Source organism: Leptinotarsa decemlineata, unplaced genomic scaffold (genome assembly GCF_025532065.1).
Source record: "Leptinotarsa decemlineata unplaced genomic scaffold, Ldec_3_MD MMD2_tig00026307_RagTag_RagTag, whole genome shotgun sequence".
NCBI classification, from domain to species: Eukaryota; Metazoa; Arthropoda; class Insecta; order Coleoptera; family Chrysomelidae; genus Leptinotarsa; species Leptinotarsa decemlineata.
In genome coordinates this window covers 17,587,003-17,609,143 of record NW_027412681.1, presented here as the reverse complement: position 1 = coordinate 17,609,143, position 22,141 = coordinate 17,587,003, and the positions used below count along the sequence as shown (strand labels likewise).

At 33.3% G+C, this 22,141-nt stretch overlaps 2 protein-coding genes across 4 annotated transcripts in view; one reads left to right on the top strand and one right to left on the bottom strand.

The window, feature by feature from the left end:
- loh (thrombospondin type 1 domain containing lonely heart) overlaps positions 1 to 22,141 on the bottom strand; it is a 701,195-nt gene that overhangs the window by 408,945 nt on the left and 270,109 nt on the right. For both annotated transcript variants that reach the window (XM_074181270.1, XM_074181271.1), the window contains exons 4-6: positions 21,955 to 22,048; positions 20,032 to 20,131; positions 1,416 to 1,579 (exon numbers count right to left, since the gene is read on the bottom strand). In XM_074181270.1, the coding sequence (XP_074037371.1) occupies positions 1,416 to 1,579; positions 20,032 to 20,131; positions 21,955 to 22,048 (358 nt within the window). The remainder of the gene's footprint in view (positions 1 to 1,415; positions 1,580 to 20,031; positions 20,132 to 21,954; positions 22,049 to 22,141) is intronic.
- The window catches only part of LOC111508677 (gustatory and odorant receptor 22), a 134,452-nt gene continuing 119,705 nt past the window's right edge, over positions 7,395 to 22,141 (top strand). For both annotated transcript variants that reach the window (XM_074181272.1, XM_023164257.2), the window contains exon 1: positions 7,395 to 7,503. The gene's annotated coding sequence lies outside the window, so the exon portion shown is untranslated. The remainder of the gene's footprint in view (positions 7,504 to 22,141) is intronic.

Sequence of the window (22,141 nt, the reverse complement as noted above, 5' to 3'; positions counted from 1 at the left end):
ACGAAGTGATCTAATAAGGCAATAGACATTTGATTATCAATCCGACATTTCAGCTGAAGTGTTCGTGTTGTATTGTCAGTTGAGTTTGTACAGTGTAGTTGATTATTGTCAAACCCACAGGAAAATCAAAACAATAGTATTATTGGCTTTTGCCTAGAGGTGTAAACGTAGCACAGGTCAAAGCCGATTGAGTATTAATGATGCTAACTTGTTTAGCGAAATGCTCGTCAAGGGACGGTAATTTTGTTATAGTGTGAGAAATGTGGTTTTAACAGATTCATTTCACGCCAGAGGTTCCAATTCTTATCATGAAATTCAGTATATCTTTGAAAACACGTTACCCTCTTATTGCAAATTCCTAATATCAAGAATACCTTCTCTCGTCGGAAGAAACACTACTTTCGTCAAGACGAGAGAGGAATCAAGAAAAGACGTGAGAAGATATTTTCTTGTCTTGACAAGAGGCAACACTATTCAAAATAGGCTCTCATATATCATATATAGCCACTTAATGCATTTTTTTCATTTTTCCATTCATACAATTTACAAATTATTTTTTATTTCATAAAATAAAGAAGATATTTTTGAATGACTTTCACAAATTGCTTTCTGTTGTGACATTTATTGATAGTACTCTCATTTGTGATATTCTTCACAAATGAATCTTATTTAACAGTAACAGTTTAGTACTCTCTAGCTGGGTTCATTTTGTCGAGTGTGAATAGGTGCTACAATAAACTCTTGCGGGTTGCAATGGAGGGTCGAATAGACCCACTCACTTTGGACCTAACCTAATCTAACCTCAGTACTCTCTGAATTCTCTGGTTTTTATTCGATCCAATGATTCACAACTAGCCTTCGGCAGGCATTGACTCGCGAGTAATGGCCAAATTTTCCGTTCGTTGAATAATTACCTATTGTCTAATGCTGGTGGCATTCTCAAACGTCACAAAGGAAGGAAAGCAAAGTTTCCAAACACGAACCAGTTGTAAGACTTCAGAGGGTAATCTCTCTCTTTATTTTCATATCAGTAATGATTATCGTGGAATTTTCAAAGGCATTATATATTTCAGATAAAACAGGTACAATAAGAATCATTATAACTAAGACGGATTAGGGTAAAAGATAGAAGTGAACTCTTAAACTTCAGAAGGCTGTTAAATAGAGAAATAGCCCCTAGGACTGGTTGAACAGATAATAAAATTGTTTATCGAAAGTTGTTCAAAAGGTTTCAATATTTATATAAATTGAGTAGTCAGTCATAGGATGACGAAAAGAAATCATGTCATTTAACACTCAACAACCTGGTTCCTCAGTTTTTATAAAAATATCTCTGGAATACAAGTATTTTCAATATCTAAACTGTATTAGTCTCTTCGTCATTTACAAACACCAAAGAATAGAGATCCACTCACCTTACAATACCCGTCGATACATACTCCTCTGGTTCCTTTAGGAGCAGTTTTTCCCGTATAAGTCGATGGGTATAAGCACCTTGTTCCGTCGATGACTGTCTTATTGAGGGTTGCGAAAAAATTCATCCCTACAGCTCGACAGTTGAGGGCACATTCATCTTTTACTGAAAATGAAAGGTCGGAATGACATTTTTGTTTGTCGTTCAATGAAAGAATATGAGTTAAATATACGATGGTATTGGCCAATATATGACAAAATCCATGATAACATATTCAAGTGACACTTAACAGTTTACAGAACGCCAATACGTATTATACTACACAATAGCTTCTTCAGGCATATTCTACTAACTGAATCCTACTTAGTGATTGACTTCACTACTTAATTACCAATGATTTTACCTCGAAGTTATCCTTGGTTTGCAGATTTTCATTCCTGACGATTCCTCTACGACATTATCATATGCAATGAGGCAACAGAAGAAGTGCTAGAGTTGTTCTCACAGCAGGAACTGTTAGTACCCAAATTCAATTCCCTCATTAAATAAAATTTAACCAATTTCCCGATTAGACTTGTAGTGTCATGTGTAACGCTGCATCCGTAAATTCTTAGAGATGATCATGAAATTTATTCAAATCTATACTAATTTCATGCCGCGATTCAGTATAAATGATACCTACCAACTACTTCCTAATAACGTCCCCTTATAACGCCAAATTGATATAATTCGATGTCCAAAATTGAGAAACTGAGCAGAGTCAAACAGAAAATTCTAGATATACTCACCATTTCTCTGTGTAAAGGTTATTTCCAATTTATAGACAAGTTTCTTGACGTAACGAGGACTAATAGAAAACCCGTCGAGTCCTTTGATGGCTGATATAGATACGTAGATAATATCTCAATCTGTTTAAACGGTACAGGTACATTTTCATACATATTTCCTCAATACATCTCTATAAACATAAAATAGTAGCATTTGGTTGTATGCTCAACAAACTATTGAATATTTCATTATTGGAAAGTAACATTTTATCTACAATGCTTGCAAGGTGGATATTATCAACTCTATCCTTCACTTAGACAGAACAAATAATAATTCAGGCAAATTTATTAAAAACAATGAAGACAAAACTTGACAAAAGGCATGGTTCTTGTCCAAAACTTTATATAGGGCAAACCAATGATAAAAGAGAATTGAGTAATTCCCCGTTTATGTAATTTGTTTTCCAATATTTCTAATCAGTTGGTACGTAAACTCAGGCATCTTTATTTGAATACATGCCAATTCAAAAGAGTTTGCTTGTTGATTTTCTTTTCCTCATGTTTGAATTGATAAAAAGTTTATAGTGAACCCCGGTAATATTATTAGTAACCAAGTAGGTATAAAAGTGATATAATTCAATTAAATAATATACATGAAGCAGCGGCAGGTAGGATTAGGTTAGTACGAACATGCCTGATGAAGTTATTTAGTTCGAACATGACTGAAGAAGTTACTGTATAGTGAAACACATATTGCGGTTTTGCAAACCGTTTAGAAAAAATCTCATGATGAAGTTTTACTGAAATACTTCAAATTGAATATATTTCTCCTCATTAAAATGGAAAGAAACCTAAGGACGACAGTGCACCGCACATCCTATGCTTATTTTAGTGATAGTGTTCGAAACATAAAATACATCAATGATTATGTGTAATTACAATTATTGAAAGTGATCTCTGTCTCTACGTTTATGGTGTGCATAAACGTAGAGACAGAGATAGGGCATAATCAATTTGTGAGCGATTTTTAATTATGTGATGTGGTAAGTTTCAATTACCACAATACATTTAGTATTGGAGTTATTCAAATCGGTTGATAAGTAATGATTATGTCAATTAAAAAATTCACGTCAAACATATGATGGAAAAACTACTATTACAATACTGTTCAGTTGATTTGGCTGACACTTTGGTTTATTATATTTATAGTTTGTGAATCGATTTTTCAATACATGAGATTTTTTCTGCTTGGAAAATCTAATGAGAATTACAAATCGTCAAAATTCATAAAAAATCGGAGAAGACAGTAGAACAGACTGGCTATCTGGTCTACTGTCTTGCGGTAGAAAATATTTGCTGTTCGAAAATATGGGAAAACTTTGAAACTGAAGTCAGTGTAAACGAGGTCGCAGCCAACAGTCAGTTGTAACATTAAACTATTTCAAAACTAACAAATTATTGACAGCACTGAAAATGTCACATTATTTTTTTAGGATTTTCGGCGAGTGTCCTGACGAAAATTCATGATATCTAGATATGAAAGTCACAAAATAGGCTCAAAAAATCGTAATTCATTTCATATCAATCCTTTACACTTCAAAATGAGGAAAAACAATGAAATTCTTTCTGCTTGAGAGCTAATTTGATTGTGTTCACGATATTGTTACAATTAATGTGACAAAATTTTGTTGAATAAGTGGTACACATGTATATTATCGACTTCATTCAACAATTCAGTACGAACCAATTTAAAAACGCAATCCAAGAATTATTTCACTGGTTTCTTCCACTTGATTGATTATATATTGATTCTTTTCATTTCCATTACATGGATCAAACGTGTGTGGGTGTTTAATAATAATCAGTTGGAATGGAACCACTGCAGTTGATTGAATGAGTAGAATAGCATACTCATGCTAACCAACCAGCTACTGTATCTTCAGATACATTCAACAGCGTCATTAGTTTCTCTGGTCAACAAGGGTGAACAAAAGACCAAATTTTGGTTAAGAGTTTTGGCTCAGATATGGTGTACGTTTTTGGAATAATTTGGAGCCCAGTTTTAGTATTTTACGTTGATCTCGTATTTAATTCGACTCCACTAAGACATGAATTGAGGGGGAAACATAAACTTTTCTCGCTTACTAGGGTAAGAGAAAGACCTTTTACAAGTTCTCGGATTTCCTAGACGAACTTGTTGCCAAAGATTGCATCATTTACATCATTCTCCAATGTCCACGTAACAGCCGACCCAGTAGTTTCTCACACTAGCTCTTCGAGTTGTGTGTCTTATTGAAGCACTTCCGTTGGTCGTATCTGGGATCCCCCATCATCGATATATTAACCGGTACCAATCTTATCCAAGGTCCATATAGATATGACTATAAAGTTGTGGCATGTATTAGTTTTCAATTGAAGGAATGCAAAATTTTAATATATGACATACTCGTCGGAACCAAACCAACGAACCAAAGTTACGTGAATGAAAACGAAGATTTCCGTTTCAGCCCAAACAAACTGGAATTATTATAATACATCTGAATATATTAGTTTGAACGAAATAAATATATATCTGAAATACATTCATAGTTCAATGACTACAGTCATTAAAGTTCACTCTTCACATCCTTGGTTATCTCCTACTTCCTGGTTTCATCTCAAATGAAGATCTAGAACACTACTCCTTATACAAATACAAGTAGTACTTAATTTATATTCAATTGAACTAACAGGAAAGCGCACCAGCTTCCTGCAGCTTTATTTTCTCCAAGACTGCAAATGCAAAATCGTGACTACATATCCAATAGAAAACGCTCACCTATATGAGACAGTGTTACATAACATAAATGAAAATTTTTCGAAAATTAGGTAATTTAACGTTCATTAAATTCAATACAGATATTGACAGAAAGGATATCAAATATTTATTTGAACCCATTAGATTAACATTCTTGATGGACTGATATTTGAAAGGTTTATCTGACATAAATGAATTCATCCGAATAACTTGCCATATTCAATTACAAATAGGCATATCATTCGATTAAATTCAATACAGATGTCTTATGATGGAACAAATTTCACTCAGACCAAAAAAATACATATAAAATAAATCAAAATACCATGTTCAGATCAATTTTAAAATTTGATGGAGAGCATATTGGGACATTCTCTATCCAACTGAAATATTTTTGACAATGTGGTGTCGCCACTTTCATTGAATATTCAAATGAAACACTCTGTATATAATATTTTTGGAATCTATAACAGTATTACTCGATAACTTTTCTTGATAATTCCCTATACCTATCTGTTACTGTTTTCTAAATATAAAATAATTACATTTTTTTCTTCGGGAATCATGACCTCTAAAAATGCTGATATCTTTGAGATGAAGTATACTATGGTAGTTAAATTCAGTTTGGAGTTAGATGATACTTGAAGGCTTCCTACATTTCTCTCTCTTTTCCCATACATAAAAAATACAGTTTATTCTATGTATATCATACGTTTACCTAACTAGTCAAGTTTCGGACTTATGTGCTTCATTTGTGAAAATGTCCCTTCAGAGTGGTATTTCCTTCCGTGTTTCGTAAACAGGCCATGACTAACATTTCACAGTAACGTTGTGACATTCTCCTAATGATATTGACATTTTCGTCACTTCAGAAGTTTCAAATACCTCCAAAACGCTGGAACGAAACTATTCAAACCAATTTCTTATTACTTTGTTTTTTATTTTTGAACAGTATGATAAAATTATCAGAAGAACATGTAGAAAGTTCAAAGAAGGGTGTCCGACTCTACCGCCAATGAAACTCAAGAAATTTATGCGAATTTAGGACAACAGGACAATTTCAATTTGTTTGTGTGAATTTAAAAAACAAACACGAAAAAACTTGAAAGTGAACGTAAAACAATCATGTGAAATATTTTATAGTATGTTCGAATTGCTGGCCGTTCACTTCTAAGCACTTCAAAATGCGGGTATTGACTCCTTTTGTTGTGGCAGATTTGATTCAATTGGAATCCAGATATTTTCAAATGTTTAAAAACAATTCATTTCTGGAACGCACGATTGTTTTGTGAACTATTTCTTTAAATATTCCCCACAGATAAAAATCTAAATGGATGAAAATTCCTTCCAAGTCCAAATAAGTTTATTTGAAATAATGGATCTTCCTGAATGCGTATCAACAACATTTCACAAAATTCAATTCTCTGTTGAGAGTTTTGAGGCTTCATTGGTTGAATTTTGTTGAATTTATGTATTTTATGTATTCACAAGATTCGTTGAACCCAACGAATCTTGTGAATATATTCGTTGAACCCAACGAATCTTGTGAATACATACGTTGAACCCAACGAATCTTGTGAATCTTCTTCAGAACTTCTAGTCGATGAATCAAGAAATGAGAATATGCTAAGACAATGATCTGGTTGTTTTTAGCAGTTACGGGTTGAGGCAAGTTTCTTGATCCTTTTGAAAATGATCCAAATGTATGACGGTGTTTTGAATTCGTATAAATTTTTTGAGGTTCATTAGCGGTAGATTCGAGTACCTTTCGTTGAACTTTCTACATGCTCTGCTGATGATTTTATCACACTTTCTAAAAATAATCAACAAATTTATAAGAATTTCTATAGAATAGTTTTGTTTCATCATTTTGAAGGTATTTGAAACCTCTGTCAATATTATTAGGAGAATGTCATAACGTTACTGCTTACAAAATAGCGCATGGAAAAAACATTCTGAAAAGATATTTTCAAAAATATATGCTTATAAGTTCTAATTTTAACAGTTTTCTGAATTTGTAATAATATACAGAATCTTTCATTTGAAATAATCAAATTTCAGTCACTGTTTCAAGCAAACGAGAAAACTACACTTTTTCACAACCCTGTGATGGAATAACGGTGATTATGATGAAGTATGGTACGCCTCCAAGTATCATTTAACTCCAAACCAAAATGGTACCATAGTGTTCCTCAATTCAAAGTTATCAGCATTTTTAGAGATCATGATTTCCGATGAAAAAATTGAAATTATTTCATATTTCGAAAACGATAATATATATGTATGTGGAAGTATCAAGAAAAAGAGTTCGAGTAATCATTGCAGAATCCAAAAATAATATCATATACAGAGTGTTCCATTTGAAAAATCAAAGTTGATACTACTTTCCAATAGAAGTGGCAATGCCGCATTGCCAAAAGTATAGTAGTTGGGTAGAGAATGTTCGAATATGCTCTCCATTGAATTTTCAAAGTGATACGATGGGTCGTTCAACAAAAATATCTAATGTGGAAAAAGTGGATGTAGTAAGTAAATTATTGTTCATATTATTACAGTTAGACATTTTCCAATGAACTGTCGTAAGTGCAACGAATATGTATATATTTAATGGAAATGTGATTCCTACAAATCTTTTAATGCACATATAATTCAAGTTTTGAAGAAATCCTATTGTCTCTTCTGATTGTTGGAGTTCTTAGACCACTACTGAGAGAATTATGAGACTGAACTGCATATTAAAGTGTTTAATAAAATAATACAATTAAAATAATAAAATAAAACATGACTTCGTCATTCAATATTATGGCGAATGATCTGGGTAACTCCCACATCATTTCAAATGATTTATTTATTTTAAACTATTCTGTTCCAAATTCAGATCATAGGCGGATCATAGGCATATTTCTTGGAATATATACTCAATTCAAAACAAATGAAAGATGAAAGTATATTTGGAAAACTGAAGTAACAGAATGGGATGAAATTAAAAAAACTATCGAGCAACTTCAATGTCATTGCTTTTGATAACCTACAAATTTGTTTTCGCTGATCAAAAACATTCTTAGGTGGTATCTTATCACATCAGTCAACAGAAATAGTCTAGAAGTCACTTCAAATGATATTCCTGTATGACACTCGTTGTCAAACCATTGAAATCTGAAAAAAGTCATGGTCTTCATTTTGCGAAGTAATCCGAAGAAACGTTTTTTCAATATCAGAAATAACACCTAATTCATAAACTACGGTGTGAGTAAATATCAATGGAACAATCTCCATAAAATTGATTCCGTTCTTGAAGCACTGATTTGAAAATAGCACTTAATATTACTACACGTTGATGAGGAAAATAAGAGCTCACTCTTTTATCGTACCCAATATTCTCAATCATTCTATTCTCGTTAAATATTATCCTTAGAATGATACGTTTCCAATTTATGTTAAATATTAGCTACTCGTCTATATCGAAATTATACAAAAGTGGCGAATGTCTATCAACCCATGTCACACCTACATAGTATCTTCCTTTTTCACTGATACGAAATAAATGGTGGAAACTTTCCAAGGATTTCTAGTTCAGCCCTCTTCTTTGCATTTGGTTTTTCTACATTGCAAATACCTAGTTTCAAACTCCCTCAAATATGAGACATCATTATTGCAAAAATGAGAAAAAACTAACATTCAAGAAGCCTCAGAATGATAAATAGGTGAAGGCTTTCGCGGCCGAGATTTTCAATGTTACAATTTTTATTCGGGTTTGAAGGCCGTCGTGGTTTGGAACTGTATCCTAACGTTTCACCAGCATGAGTAGCTGGCTTCTTCAGAGGTTTCTTCATCTTGATGGTTCACAGATGACGACCTTTGAACCCGAATGAAGATTGTAACAATGGAAGCCTCAGAATATCTTTAAATTTCACCCAATAGTATTCAATACAAACGAGATTTCATGATAACCAATCCACATTCCAAAATCTTCAAAGATCTTCAATAAATGATCATAATTTTCAAACTCGCAATGACCATTCATCATTTAAAAATTCAATGGTTTGATCTCGGCAATTTGATGAACAATTCACTGCAGTAAAAAAATTATCTGATACTTCATCATTTGAGTAAATAAAATACAAAATACCTACAATGTTTTCACAAACTTTTCCAGTTCAGTTATTCCACATCTTTTAGCCTTCAGAAGTGTAGGAAATCTAATCAGTAAAGTGAGCACATATTGATAGATAAAAAAACAGAAGAAGTGATTCATTCATTCTCCATTCAGGAGTTTGAAATCATGAGAGACGAGTTCATTTATAGGACAAAATTAACGCCAGTAAAATTTTATGAAACTATTCCATCTTTGTAATGTATGCATTATTTCTTTTCCATTTATTACTACAAACAATTCAAACTTTCTTCTGATATGGGTGGTCCATGGAAATAAAAAAAAGTTCAAGTTTCTCTTAACTTTCTGGAAACTGGTCGAAGTGGTTGAGTCTCACTGGAAATATTGGAAAATTGAATTGATTTTATTCCAGTTATCAAAACAATTATTGACCTGATGATCATTACATCACCGAAATTCTGAGGAATATCGGAATAACTTCGCAGATTGAAAAATACTTTCGACAAGTCCGCATTTAAAAGTTCAAAGTTGGGGTGCTCCAGGATGTGCCCTGTTTTATGAACACATTCTGACAGACGTATTGAATTTAAAAAATATTTCTGATATATCTGCGAATGAAGATGATATAACCAAAAATACAATTCCAAATTCTCCAGTTTTTCTGTATATTTGCGGAACTAACATACATGATGTCGATAATTTTTAGTATTCAAAAACATTTGACTCATTTATCTTTTCATCTTCCACCATTTACAAAATCTCCATGTGGAGGAGAGTAGAATTTGAACATTTTATATCCATGGAGAAACACAAAATCAAAGGGCAGTGTACACTTTTTTAAAGTTCATTCGGCCAAAACACACTACCCGCGGCCTACTTCCCAGGTTTGTATATCTACTATTATTATTATGATGGTAGCTTTCATTTTACACCCAAATTTCCAACCAGTTCTCCTGCTATGTGTTCATGAACCGAGTTGAGTCTTCTAAAATTAGAATCACTACATGCTAATCAAATATCGTACGTCAGCCAATCCTCCGAGCAGATTACAGTATGTCGGGTTGCATATATACAAAGGAGAAATTGCGTACCTAGACCAGAATCAAAACATGCATGAGAAAGGGGTTTTTTCTATCAAAGAATCAGATATAAATTGACACTATTGAAGGACAGATGTTTTATGTAATTTTGTTAAATAGTATAAAAAATAAATTCAGCATACGCGAAGACCTTCACAGTAAAATATATTATATAGCATACATAGTATGTTTAAGGTTTCGATACCATGAGGTATTTTCCCAAATATATGTTAATATATTTGAAATCTGAGAGAAAATTACTAGAACCAAAATATTAGATTGATTTGAAGCAAAAATGACAAATGTGAAGATGAAAACAAATAATTTCATATTCTCTTGGATTTTCCAAATGAAACACCCTATATTTTCTCACATAAGTGCACTTCTCTTGAGATTTTTTTCAGGATATAAAATATTATGGGTATATACCCAGCGAAATGTTATTTCAAAAATTGTGTCAAAAAATATTTCATTTTAGAGAATAAACTTCTCCAGAAATTACTATAATAGAAACAACACATGAATTCGTGTCAAATGTATAGAATAACCCCGTTGGGAATATGAGAAGCAGAGGTTATCGTAAAAATAGAAAAGTCTGTTACTGAATTCAAAAAAAAAAGAAGAAAGGTGTTGGTTTTCTACTTCTCCATCTTCAAACAAAAAAATGTAGGAATATTCCGAAGAAAAAAAGAATGCAATTTAAAAAAATCAACTCTATACAAAAATGTGTAGATCATGCAAAAAAATATTTTTCAGATAAATACTGGAAGAAAAACCCGAAATAGTTACTTTCATATGAAAATTTAATTACAAGAAATAAAAATACAAATACTTTCATATGAACTCTGAATTATACAAAAAACACTTTTCTCTATTCAATTTATATTCTAATTCAAACAAGATTCCTATGGATGTGATTCAGTCAAAAAAGCGAATGAATGTCATTACGTACTGTCATCGATGACATAGGTAGATTGAACTCATTCGTGACATCAAGTCTAAATGTTTTGAATGAAATTATTGCTTTATCTTTCGAGGTACCTATCCTTATTTGGTGCTGAAGAGGCGATGAGGCAAGTGTCAGACCGAAACATCGGATATCCACCAGTGAGGATGACAGCGTTCCATGTTAGTGAATTTTATTTGAAATGAAGGGGTTATATTTTAAGGAGTGATCAATTTTTGGAAAAAAACGTTTTTGGCTTTCTACTACTCCATCTTGATACAAAAACATGCGTTCGAGGAATGATACTCTGACGGAATTCGATTTTCATTTATCGGAAATCATCGACTCTATGTTGATGATATACACTACCTTGCACTGACAAGTGGCCAAACAGCCCGAAACCGGTCTGCAAGTGTGTTCCAATAATTGAAAATCTATTGCGGCAGTTGAATCGCCAACAGCATATGCAGGAATAACTTCTGTGAAGAATCCTGCACTGACACCTGTCGGATATAATCCAACGCCCTTCGTGGTATTAGCCAGGGGAGTAGTTGTTTTTCTGATAGGTGTCAGTCCATTAACCTACTGTGTAGGGAGATGAGACTGGCCTGAAAGAATTGTTCTTAGATAATTTGAATAATGATTTGATGAAAATATTTTATTCTGATACTGGATGTATCAAAATAATAAAAAAGAAATCATCGGTTGCTTCAACATTGAACTCAGGTAAAATTCTAGTTATTACGTGGGTAGTAGGTTATATGATTCAAATTGTTATTACATAAAGCACAAATCAAAGAGTTCAGTCAGTATGAAAACACTTGAGCTATTGTACAGCGAAACACGTGTTGCGGATTTGTGATCTGTCTATGAAAAACTCACAAAGCAAAATTATTGGAATAAATTGAAACACTGTTCAGTTGATTTTACTTTCCTTTTCGAACAAATTAAATATAGGCGAATAACATGAAATGTTATTGTCATCACCCGAAACGTCGTGAAGTAACTTGTCTTGGAATATTTTGATTTTTAATTTACATTTCTTATTAATATTTTTTAATTTTACAGCTGGTAAATTGTTGCTTGTATTTAATTTAATTGCAATTTCAGTTTTTTTTTGGTAAATATAATTATTATTTCTCCAGCCGATCTCTTTTTAATTTTCTATAGATTCTTTCTGGGATTTCAAATCACCTTATATCATATTAGCCAGTGGAAGTCCGAACTAATGAAATGCAACATAAAATGTTTTTGCTGATCGAAAATCTAAACCTTATACCTCAAGTCCACATAATAAAAGCGCGGGCAGAAGCTAAATCAAATGAGCTGAGTTGACGATGCAATATTACAATGACATTATTGGGTGTGAGGTATTCGAGGGAATTCAATAATATTCATAAAATCGTTATTAGTATTCAGCAACTAATTTTTCCATTGGATTATATTTTAGAATTGATTAAGTTTTGGGAAAGAAGGTATTGAGCTTTCTACTACTCCATCTAGTACGAAAATATGTAGGATTATTCCAAAGAAAGGAACACCGAAAAAAATTGGTTTGAAATTACACAATCATTACATATTTCATGATGTTATACAGGCTGATTCACAGTGGATGGCACATTAGACGTTTCTGGTGAACCAGACAACGGATCACTTTGAAAATTTAATGGAGGGCATATTCGGACATTCTCTAGCCAACTAAAATATTTTCAACAATGCGGTGTTGCCGCTTCTATTAGAAAGCAGTAGCAACTTTGATTTTTCAAATGGAACACTCTGTATATAATATTATTTTTGGAATCTCCAACAATTGCCCGACAACTTTTCTTGATATTTGCCTATACCTATCTTCTAAAAATGCCGATATCTTTCAGTTAAGAAGTACTATGATATCGAAATTTGGTTTGGAGTTAGGTGATACTTGGACACTTCTCACACGTCAGCCTAATCTCCGTTACTTCAATACAGGGTGGTAAAAAAATACAGTTTTTTCGTTTGCTTGAAAAAGTTGCTGAAATTTGATTATTTTAAATGGAACACCCTGTATATTATTGAAAATTCGGAAAGCTGCTGAAATTTGCTTTCTTTCTATGCATAACATACCTATACCTAACTAGTCAAGTTTCGGACTTATGAACATTTATTTGTGAAAATGTCCCTTCAGAATGGTATTTCCATTCGGTATTTGGTAAGCAGGCCATGATTACTATTTGACAGTAGCGTTGTGACATTCTCCTAATAATATCGACATTTTCGTCACTTCAGAAGTTGCAAATACCTTCAAAACGATGGAACAAAACTATTCAAACGAAGTTCTTATGAATTTGTTTATTATTTTTGGACAGTGTGACAAAATTATCAGCAGAACATGTAGAAAGTTCAATGAAATGTATCCGAATCTACCGCCAATGAACCTCAAGAAATTTATACGAATTCAGAACAATTTCAATATGTTTGGATAAACTTTAAAAAAGCACCAAGAAACTTGAAATTGGAAATATTGATATGAATAATTATAAAAAAGTAAAACAATCATGTGGAATATTTCAAAATATGTTCGAATCGCTGGCCGTTCACTTCCAAGCACTTCAAAATGCGGTTGTTGACTGCTTTCGTGGTGGCAGATCTGATTTCATTGGGATCCAAATCTTCAAATGTTTGGGCAATCTTTTCTAACAATTCATCTCTCGAACGCACGGGTATTTTGTAAACTTTTTCTTTAAACATTCCCCACAGATAAAAATCTAATGGATTAAGATCGGGTGATCTCGCTGGCCAATTCCATGGTCCCAAGCGCCTCATCCACCGATCGTCAAATAGTCTATCCAGTTCTGCGCTCACTTCTCTTGTGCAATGTGCAGGAGCTCCGTCTAGTTGGTACCAATAGTTTCGATAATCTTCGAGTGGCAGATTATCCACGAAACTGTCTACAGTATTCTCCAAAATATTCAGGTAGCTTCTGGATGTTAATGACTCCTCGTATATCACGTACCTCAATTTGTTGTCCATCAACATGCAGAAGACATTAAAACTAAATTTTCTCCTAAATCCGGCTTCTTTTGTGACGTGAGGATTTTCACTGGACCGATAATGACGATTTTTTTTATTGAAAATCCCTTCTCTCGAAAATTTCGATTCATCAGTCCAAATAATTTTATTTAAAAAAAGTGGATCTTCTTGAATGCGTGTCAACAACATTTCACAAAATTCTACTCTCTGTTGAGGATCTTGAGGCTTCATTGCTTGGATTTTGGTGAATTTATAATCATGCATTTTATGTCTTCGCAAGATTCTTTGAACCGATGAATATTTTATACCCAAATCTTCTTCAGCACTTCTTATCGATGACTCGGGAAATGCGTGAAAATATGCTAAGACATTAATCTGGTTGTCTTCGAAAGTTATCCTCGAGGCAAGTTTCTTGGTGCTTTTAAAGTTGATCCAAATGCATTGAAATTGTTCTGAATTCGTATAAATTTCTTGAGGTTCATTGGCGGTAGATTCGGATACATTTCATTGAACTTTCTACATGTTCTGCTGATAATTTTGTCACACTGTCCAAAAATAATAAACAAATTCATAAGAACTTCGTTTGAATAGTTTTGTTCCATCGTTTTGAAGGTATTTGCAACTTCTGAAGTGACGAAAATGTCGATATTATTAGGAGAATGTCACAACGCTACTGTCAAATAGTAATCATGGCCTGCTTACCAAATACCGAATGGAAATACCATTCTGAAGGGACATTTTCACAAATAAATGTTTATAAGTCCGAAACTTGACTAGTTAGGTATAGGTATGATATGCATAGAAAGAAAGCAAATTTCAGCAGCTTTCCGAATTTTCAATAATATACAGAGTGTTCCATTTAAAATAATCAAATTTCAGCAACTTTTTCAAGCAAACGAAAAAACTGTATTTTTTTACCACCCTGTATTGAAGTAACGGAGATTAGGCTGACGTGTGGGAAGTGTCCAAGTATCACCTAACTCCAAACCAAATTTCGATATCATAGTACTTCTTAACTAAAAGATATCGGCATTTTTAGAAGTCATGATTTTCGAAGAAAAAAATTGAAATTAATTTTTATTTCGAAAACGGTAACAGATAGGTATAGGGAAATATCAAGAAAAGTTGTCGGGCAATTGTTGGAGATCCCAAAAATAATATTATATACAGAGTGTTCCATTTGAAAAATCAAAGTTGCTACTGCTTTCTAATAGAGGCGGCAACACCGCATTGTCGAAAATATTTTAGTTGGCTAGAGAATGTCCGAATATGCCCTCCATTAAATTTTCAAAGTGATCCGTTGTCTGGTTCACTAGAAACATCTAATGTGCCATCCACCGTGAATCAGCCTGTATACCGGGTGTCAACGAATCTATTAGACAAGTCATAATTTCTAGACTATTAGGAGAATTGAAATGAGATTTGGTATAGTTGAATGGTATGTGGAGAGGAATGTTTTCACATATTTTTGCCTTTCCGGTCACTTCCGGTTTCAGCGGAAATGGCTCCGGTTCTGAATTTTTAAATGAAACACCCTGTATATTGTAACATTTTTGGATTTCTGAGACAATTCTGGATCAGAAACTGACATTTCCGGAAGTTTTTCAGCCTACTTGATTTTTTCAGAGTCACTTTTAAAATTGCATCTAGGTGGCCATGATCGGACGTAAACTAATCTATGGACCTCAGGTGATATCAGAAAATTGCAATAGCGGAGTTTTAGTGACTAGTGTGTTGAATATGAATGAGACAAGTTTACAAAATAACATTTTCGTGTCTAACTATTATTTTTCAAATGGCGACCATTTTTTGACAAGCAATTTCCGAAAAAAGGATTTTTTGACGAATCTAACGTTACTAATTTATTTGCGATTGGATCAACAAATTTAACAAATTTAACTAATAATTTCAGCGATGCACTTAGATTTTTTGCAATATCCTAAGTTCTTGAAAATTCCACTATAGTAAATTTTCAAAGTGCATCCCTCCTTGTTCAAGACACATTTCAGCTCGTTCAATTGTTTCTCTCAACACGTTTTGTAACATTTGAGGCGATATACTTCTAAATGCCTGTTGAATCCTTTCTTCTAAGATTTCGAGAGTGGCTGGGGCTGTTGCATAGTAGACCCTTTCTTTTACATATCCCCAAATGAAGAAATCTAACACAGTCAGATCCGGTGAGCGGGCAGGCCACCGTTCTGGACCGTTGGTTGCAATAACTCTATTATTAAAATGCTCTATTAAAAAATCAAGTACGTCTCTGCTATTATGGGGTGGTGCTCCATCTTGCTGGAAGTAAATTTGCCGTAAAACTTCTAAAGGCATATCATTAAGATGATCCTCGATTTCATTTTGAAGAAAACCCAAGTATCTAACCCCTGTTAACTGACCTTGAAACAATATTGGACCAATTATTCTGTTTCCAACGATACCAGCCCAGACATTGACGCCAAACCTTTCTTGAAAATTGCCCTCTCTCATTGCATGTTGATTTTGTTGGGCCCAGTACCGACAATTCTGCTTATTAAACATGCCATTATTTGTAAACCGTGATTCGTCGGAAAATAGAATGAAGTTGATAAAATTTGGGTTAACTCTATGATTTTGAAGCAACCAATCACAAAATACTACTCTTCTATTGCCGTCGTCAGCATACAAATGTTGATGTAACTGATATTTAAATGCTCGATATCCGTGCTTTTTCAGTATTTTTCTTGCTGATTCGTGACTTATCTGCATTTCTCTACTAATTTCTCTTAAAGAAACCGTTTTGTCAACTTCTACCATAGCAAGAACGTTAATCTCAGTCTCCTCATTTATGACAAACCTCTGTTCTGCGTCTCGATTTCCCTCTTGCCTAAAACGACTCTCAACATAGGGAAAATACTGATGAGATGGGTGTTGCCGATTGGGATATCTCTGAGCATACAACTCAGCAGCTTTCCTTGAATTTCTGTGGCATTCTCCAAACAATAACAACATATCCACTTTTTCACTTTGAGTATACATTATTTCGACGAAAAATTAAACTAAAATTAACGAAAATCAAGAGAAACTTCTACTTTCTGCTCATAAAGCTTATGTCACTGTCATAACCTAGGTGAGCGTTTTGTTCTCCAAAGTGGACTTGATGGAAATAACCGCAAAATATTATGCATCATTCCTATCCATGGCACCCTTGACAAAAGTAAATGAATTTGTATCGAGTATTTTCCTCAGTAATATTTAATTTATGTTCTTATTTGTAATCCAATCGCAAATAAATTAGTATCGTTAGATTTGTCAAAAAATCCTTTTTTCGGAAAGTGCTTGTCAAAAAATGGTCGCCATTTGAAAAATGATAGTTAGACACGAAAATGTTATTTTGTAAACTTGTCTCATTCATATTCAACACACTAGTCACTAAAACTCCGCTATTGCAATTTTCGGATATCACCTGAGGTCCATAGATTAGTTTACGTCCGATCATGGCCACCTAGATGCAATTTAAAAAGTGACTCTGAAAAAATCAAGTAGGCTGAAAAACTTCCGGAAATGTCAATTTCTGATCCAGAATTGTCTCAGAAATCCAAAAATGTTACAATATACAGGGTGTTCCATTTAAAAATTCAGAACCGGAGCCATTTCCGCTGAAACCGGAAGTGACCGGAAAGTGAAAAATATGTGAAAACTCTCCTCTCCACATACCATTTATCTGTACCAAATCTCGTTTTGATACACCTAATAGTCTAGAAGTTATGACTTGTCTAATAGATTCGTTGACACCCGGTATTTCATGAACTTTATTATCGAACGAAATTACAAGACATTTCCGGTTTTATTCTGATATTTAGAGAAAAAAAAAAGAAGAATACGATTGAATATTATTTTATTCATATAAATTTTTGTCCTATGTTGTACTTATTCATGATTTCTGTATAATTTGGTGTTTTTTTGTGAAAATTTACATGTTACACTGTAATCGACAAGTGTTTTTTTAGTGTATTGTGGTGTGATTGCGTGTTATAACTAGTTTTATTTCAATAGTTATCATATGCGTTATTTGCCATTTTCACTGTCATGTTACCAGAAGCAATGATACACATATTTTTATTCATTGGATATGGAAATCAGAGCAATCATTGTTGAACCCATTGAATAATTCATTTTCATTTCTGGTCAAAATAATTTGTGAATATTGAATATTTTGTTATCACATTTCTATATTAAATCTCATTCTGGTAGAAGTAGCAATCAATTTCTCCACTTGATGGGCATTCAAATAAAGTTATGAAAATTCAATTATTTTTGGGTTCAGTGGTCCTCCAGCAGGGGTAAGTAATATAATATATAACCTGAAACTTACTTCTGAAATTTAAACATTTACAATGTAGTTTTACAAAATTGGATCCACTACAATGAGATTTTATAAGTAAATTTTCATTTTCTGTGTAAAATTCACACATCATTGAAGTTTCAATACGACAATTCCATAAAAACTCACGTAATTTCACTACAAGTATTACAAATTTATTGAGTATATTCACAAAAATTATTATGTAATGAAATTCACATCAAGTGTGTATTATACCGAATCGAATATGAAGGTACATAATATAACGTTGACAACAAATCGCCAACGTTTTTTTATGTAATTTTACATTTTTCTTTCCACTGTGACGGAAGCAATCAATTTCAAAAGGAGTAACTCTAAACGTAGATGTGTAGATTATGCGAAGAAATAACTTCCAGACACAAACTGGTAAAAAAAGTCCTCCTGAAATAGCTACTTTCATATAAACATTGAATTACACGAAAGAAAAATACTTTCGAAATAAATACTTTTATATGAACACTGAATCATAAAAAAACACTTTCCTCTACTCATTATTGACACAATTTGACACGAATTCATGTCATAGATAAGTTTTTATTCTGGATGTTTTCAATGTTGATAATTGAATATTCTCTTGCATTTTTTGTGGTACATAACTTTTTGCTTGATATATATCCCTGATATCCCACATTCTCAAAAAACGCTAAAAATTCCTTGATTTATGTAAGAAAATATTTGGAAAATCGTTCATCGCCTTCGATTATACAGTAAGTCTGTTAAAAAAATTGTTAAACTCTGTTTTTCCGTTAACCAGCTGACGCCCCCTACAAAGAACAACTCTCACGAGCCGAAACTTGTGTGAGCTCTGGACTAACGAGGTCTTACCTTTTAACATGTGTTTCCTAACACGGGTTGGATGATCGGAAGTGAAATCGATAGTCCAGCTTTGCGGTTCGAACCACCGGTTCACACAGCTGTTGATAGAGTGAGTGAAGCAAACCACCCACGTCAACCCACCAGGGTACCGTTAAATGATATTTAATTTTGATAAAACTGACTTTAATACAACGTGCTCCCACTCGGTAGCCTATATAGGTATCGGTGAATGATTCAAAGAAGTCCGATGCATTGATCTCGAAATATTTTATACCTTCAGTTTTTCATTTCGAACTCCTTATGGAACTCGATGTAACCCACATTGTATAAAAGCTATCAACTCACGGATTCTCAATTTTGTATATTTATTATTTTCACATATTTGAATAAGAAGTTTCCTTGATTTCTTCTAGTGAAAGTTTCATAATTTCGAGAATCTGAAATATTCAGATGAAATATATAGTACTGTGGTTTCATTAGAAACATGTTTCACCTCGGAATTTGGAACACAGTTCTAATTCCAACTGAAAATCTCAAAAAGTGATTTCTCATAAAAGAGAGGTTGAGGTTGTAACATTTTTTATTGGTAATGAGAAAATATAAAACGTTTTTTGTTACGGCATTCTGTGTAACTAAGTGTATTTTTAACCAACAAAAACTATGAGGTATCATTACTTGCTGGGCCAAACATGATTATTTTGATAACTAACCCACCTTTTAAGAAGGGCTCCCACTGATGTCTCGTTCCTCTAAACAGTCGATTATTGAATGATGCGCATTGTTCGTATCGAAAGTCTCTGCCAGACGGACAGTCCTGCAATGAAATTAAAAATAATGATTATTATGATTTCTTCTTAAACGTTCCTTGTGAATGTAATTTTGATCAAGTGATGTAATCAAGAATCCCGAACATGACTTGTATGAAAAAATTAACAGTGTACATAAACGACGGAAAAGATTACGAAAAACAAATATGACCCAAATAGGACCCAAATGTTTGGTAATTATGTTCCTCGTTAGTTATTGGACATATATTCAATATTCAATTCAATGGAATTGAATATATATTTCATGTATAATGCTCCTTCAAAGTAGTTTGTACTCTCAAAGTAGTAATAATATATTTTCGTACTAACCCAACAACTGTCGAAAAATTTTGTTTTTGAAAATTTCACAATTATCGGTGAGATATTGGCAAAAAACTAATGTAACTAATGTTACTGCAGTTTCGTCCTATAAGGACGTTTCTTTGTGATTGTTTGAAAATGTCCTTATAACATGAATCTGCAGTAATATTAGCTACAAATGAAAGTGGTGAAAAAACATAGAAAGCTTTACTTCTTGTTGTTCATGATGTTATCCTACGTAGTAGGATAACATCATGAACAACATCCATCTACATCCATCAATGTATTGAAAGCGACGTTTCGTTCATTAGATTGAATCATTACTACTTTAATACGATGATCCTAAATTCAAGAACAAAATCATCAGAGTCTCAAGTTTTACAATTCACTATTAGAGATGTCTCAAAAAAGTAAAGGCTAAATTTTTTCGTATTCTGAATTCGAAAACATCCATTTACTGGTAGATCTGAATGATTATAATGATTGGAACGTCAGAACGTGATTCGTGGCTAAATCTGTTAAGAGAGTAGCTAGTAAAATGTCCTTACTGAAAAAAAGATGATCGCGGTATTCATTAAAAACTGGTCTATATCAAGCATGAAACAGCACAAAAATACTATGCTTATTTTTACTTGAAATGAAGGCTATTTTGATTATTTCGAGTATTTCCCAAAAGAAGATTGGTAGTCGCCACTAAAAAAGACTATCATTGAATCAGCAAATAGGCGACCTTTATCGAATTTAACCAACCTTGTATGTATGTTGAACTCACTATTGCTAACCCAGTTAACAATAGTGAGTTCAACAAAAAAAAAAACGGTCTATAAAATGAACGAACAAATTATTCTTATACAACTAACCCTGTATATAACCTTCAGTGATGTAACCTCAAGAAAAACAGTCTACGAATCATCGGGAAAATAACACGTTGAAGAGAGATCAGACATTCAGTTCATATGGTCGTTTGAAAATGCTACATTACTGTGAGATTTTCACTGAACAGTTCACGAGACTACAAAACGCGTTTCGCTTTACAATAGCTTCCTCAGACGTGCATTTCATTGAAATGATTTCCTTGATACCGATAAAGTTATGAAAGAAGTAAAGGCTAGGCAACCAATCTGACTGAGGTAGCTATTGTACAGTGAAACACGTGTTGCGATTTCGTAAACTGTTTAGTGAAAATCTCACAGTAACGTGTTACTTAAATACAAATGAATAAAATAAAGTTTTACACTAACTTCATTAGAAACCGAAACAAAAATATTCTGAGTGGGCTTAACCCACATGAACATTCTGTCTAATTCCGGTAGAGATAAACAATACCGTTGAGTGGGAGTGCCATAACTCTGATCAAATTAATAAACTAATACAATACCTTCATTATCAATAAATAAAATACCACACGTTCCAAGTACAAGGTGTAGCCTTCCAGTTTATCTAATTTATATCTTGTCGGACAATATATAAGGCGATGGTGATGAGGATGAAAGTGGATAAATCAACTTACCTGACTGTTGCATAAGTGAATCCTCTTATAAAGTCCTACACAGCCGCTGGGTTGTCTCGCATTCTGACGTCGTCGTCTTTGTCGTCTGGCAAACCTACGGAAAAATTGAGAATCGGTAATTGTGAATCATTTAGACTGATAGGCCGGCCTGTTTGTCTAGTCTAGGTGGGAGGTATGGCATGGCCAT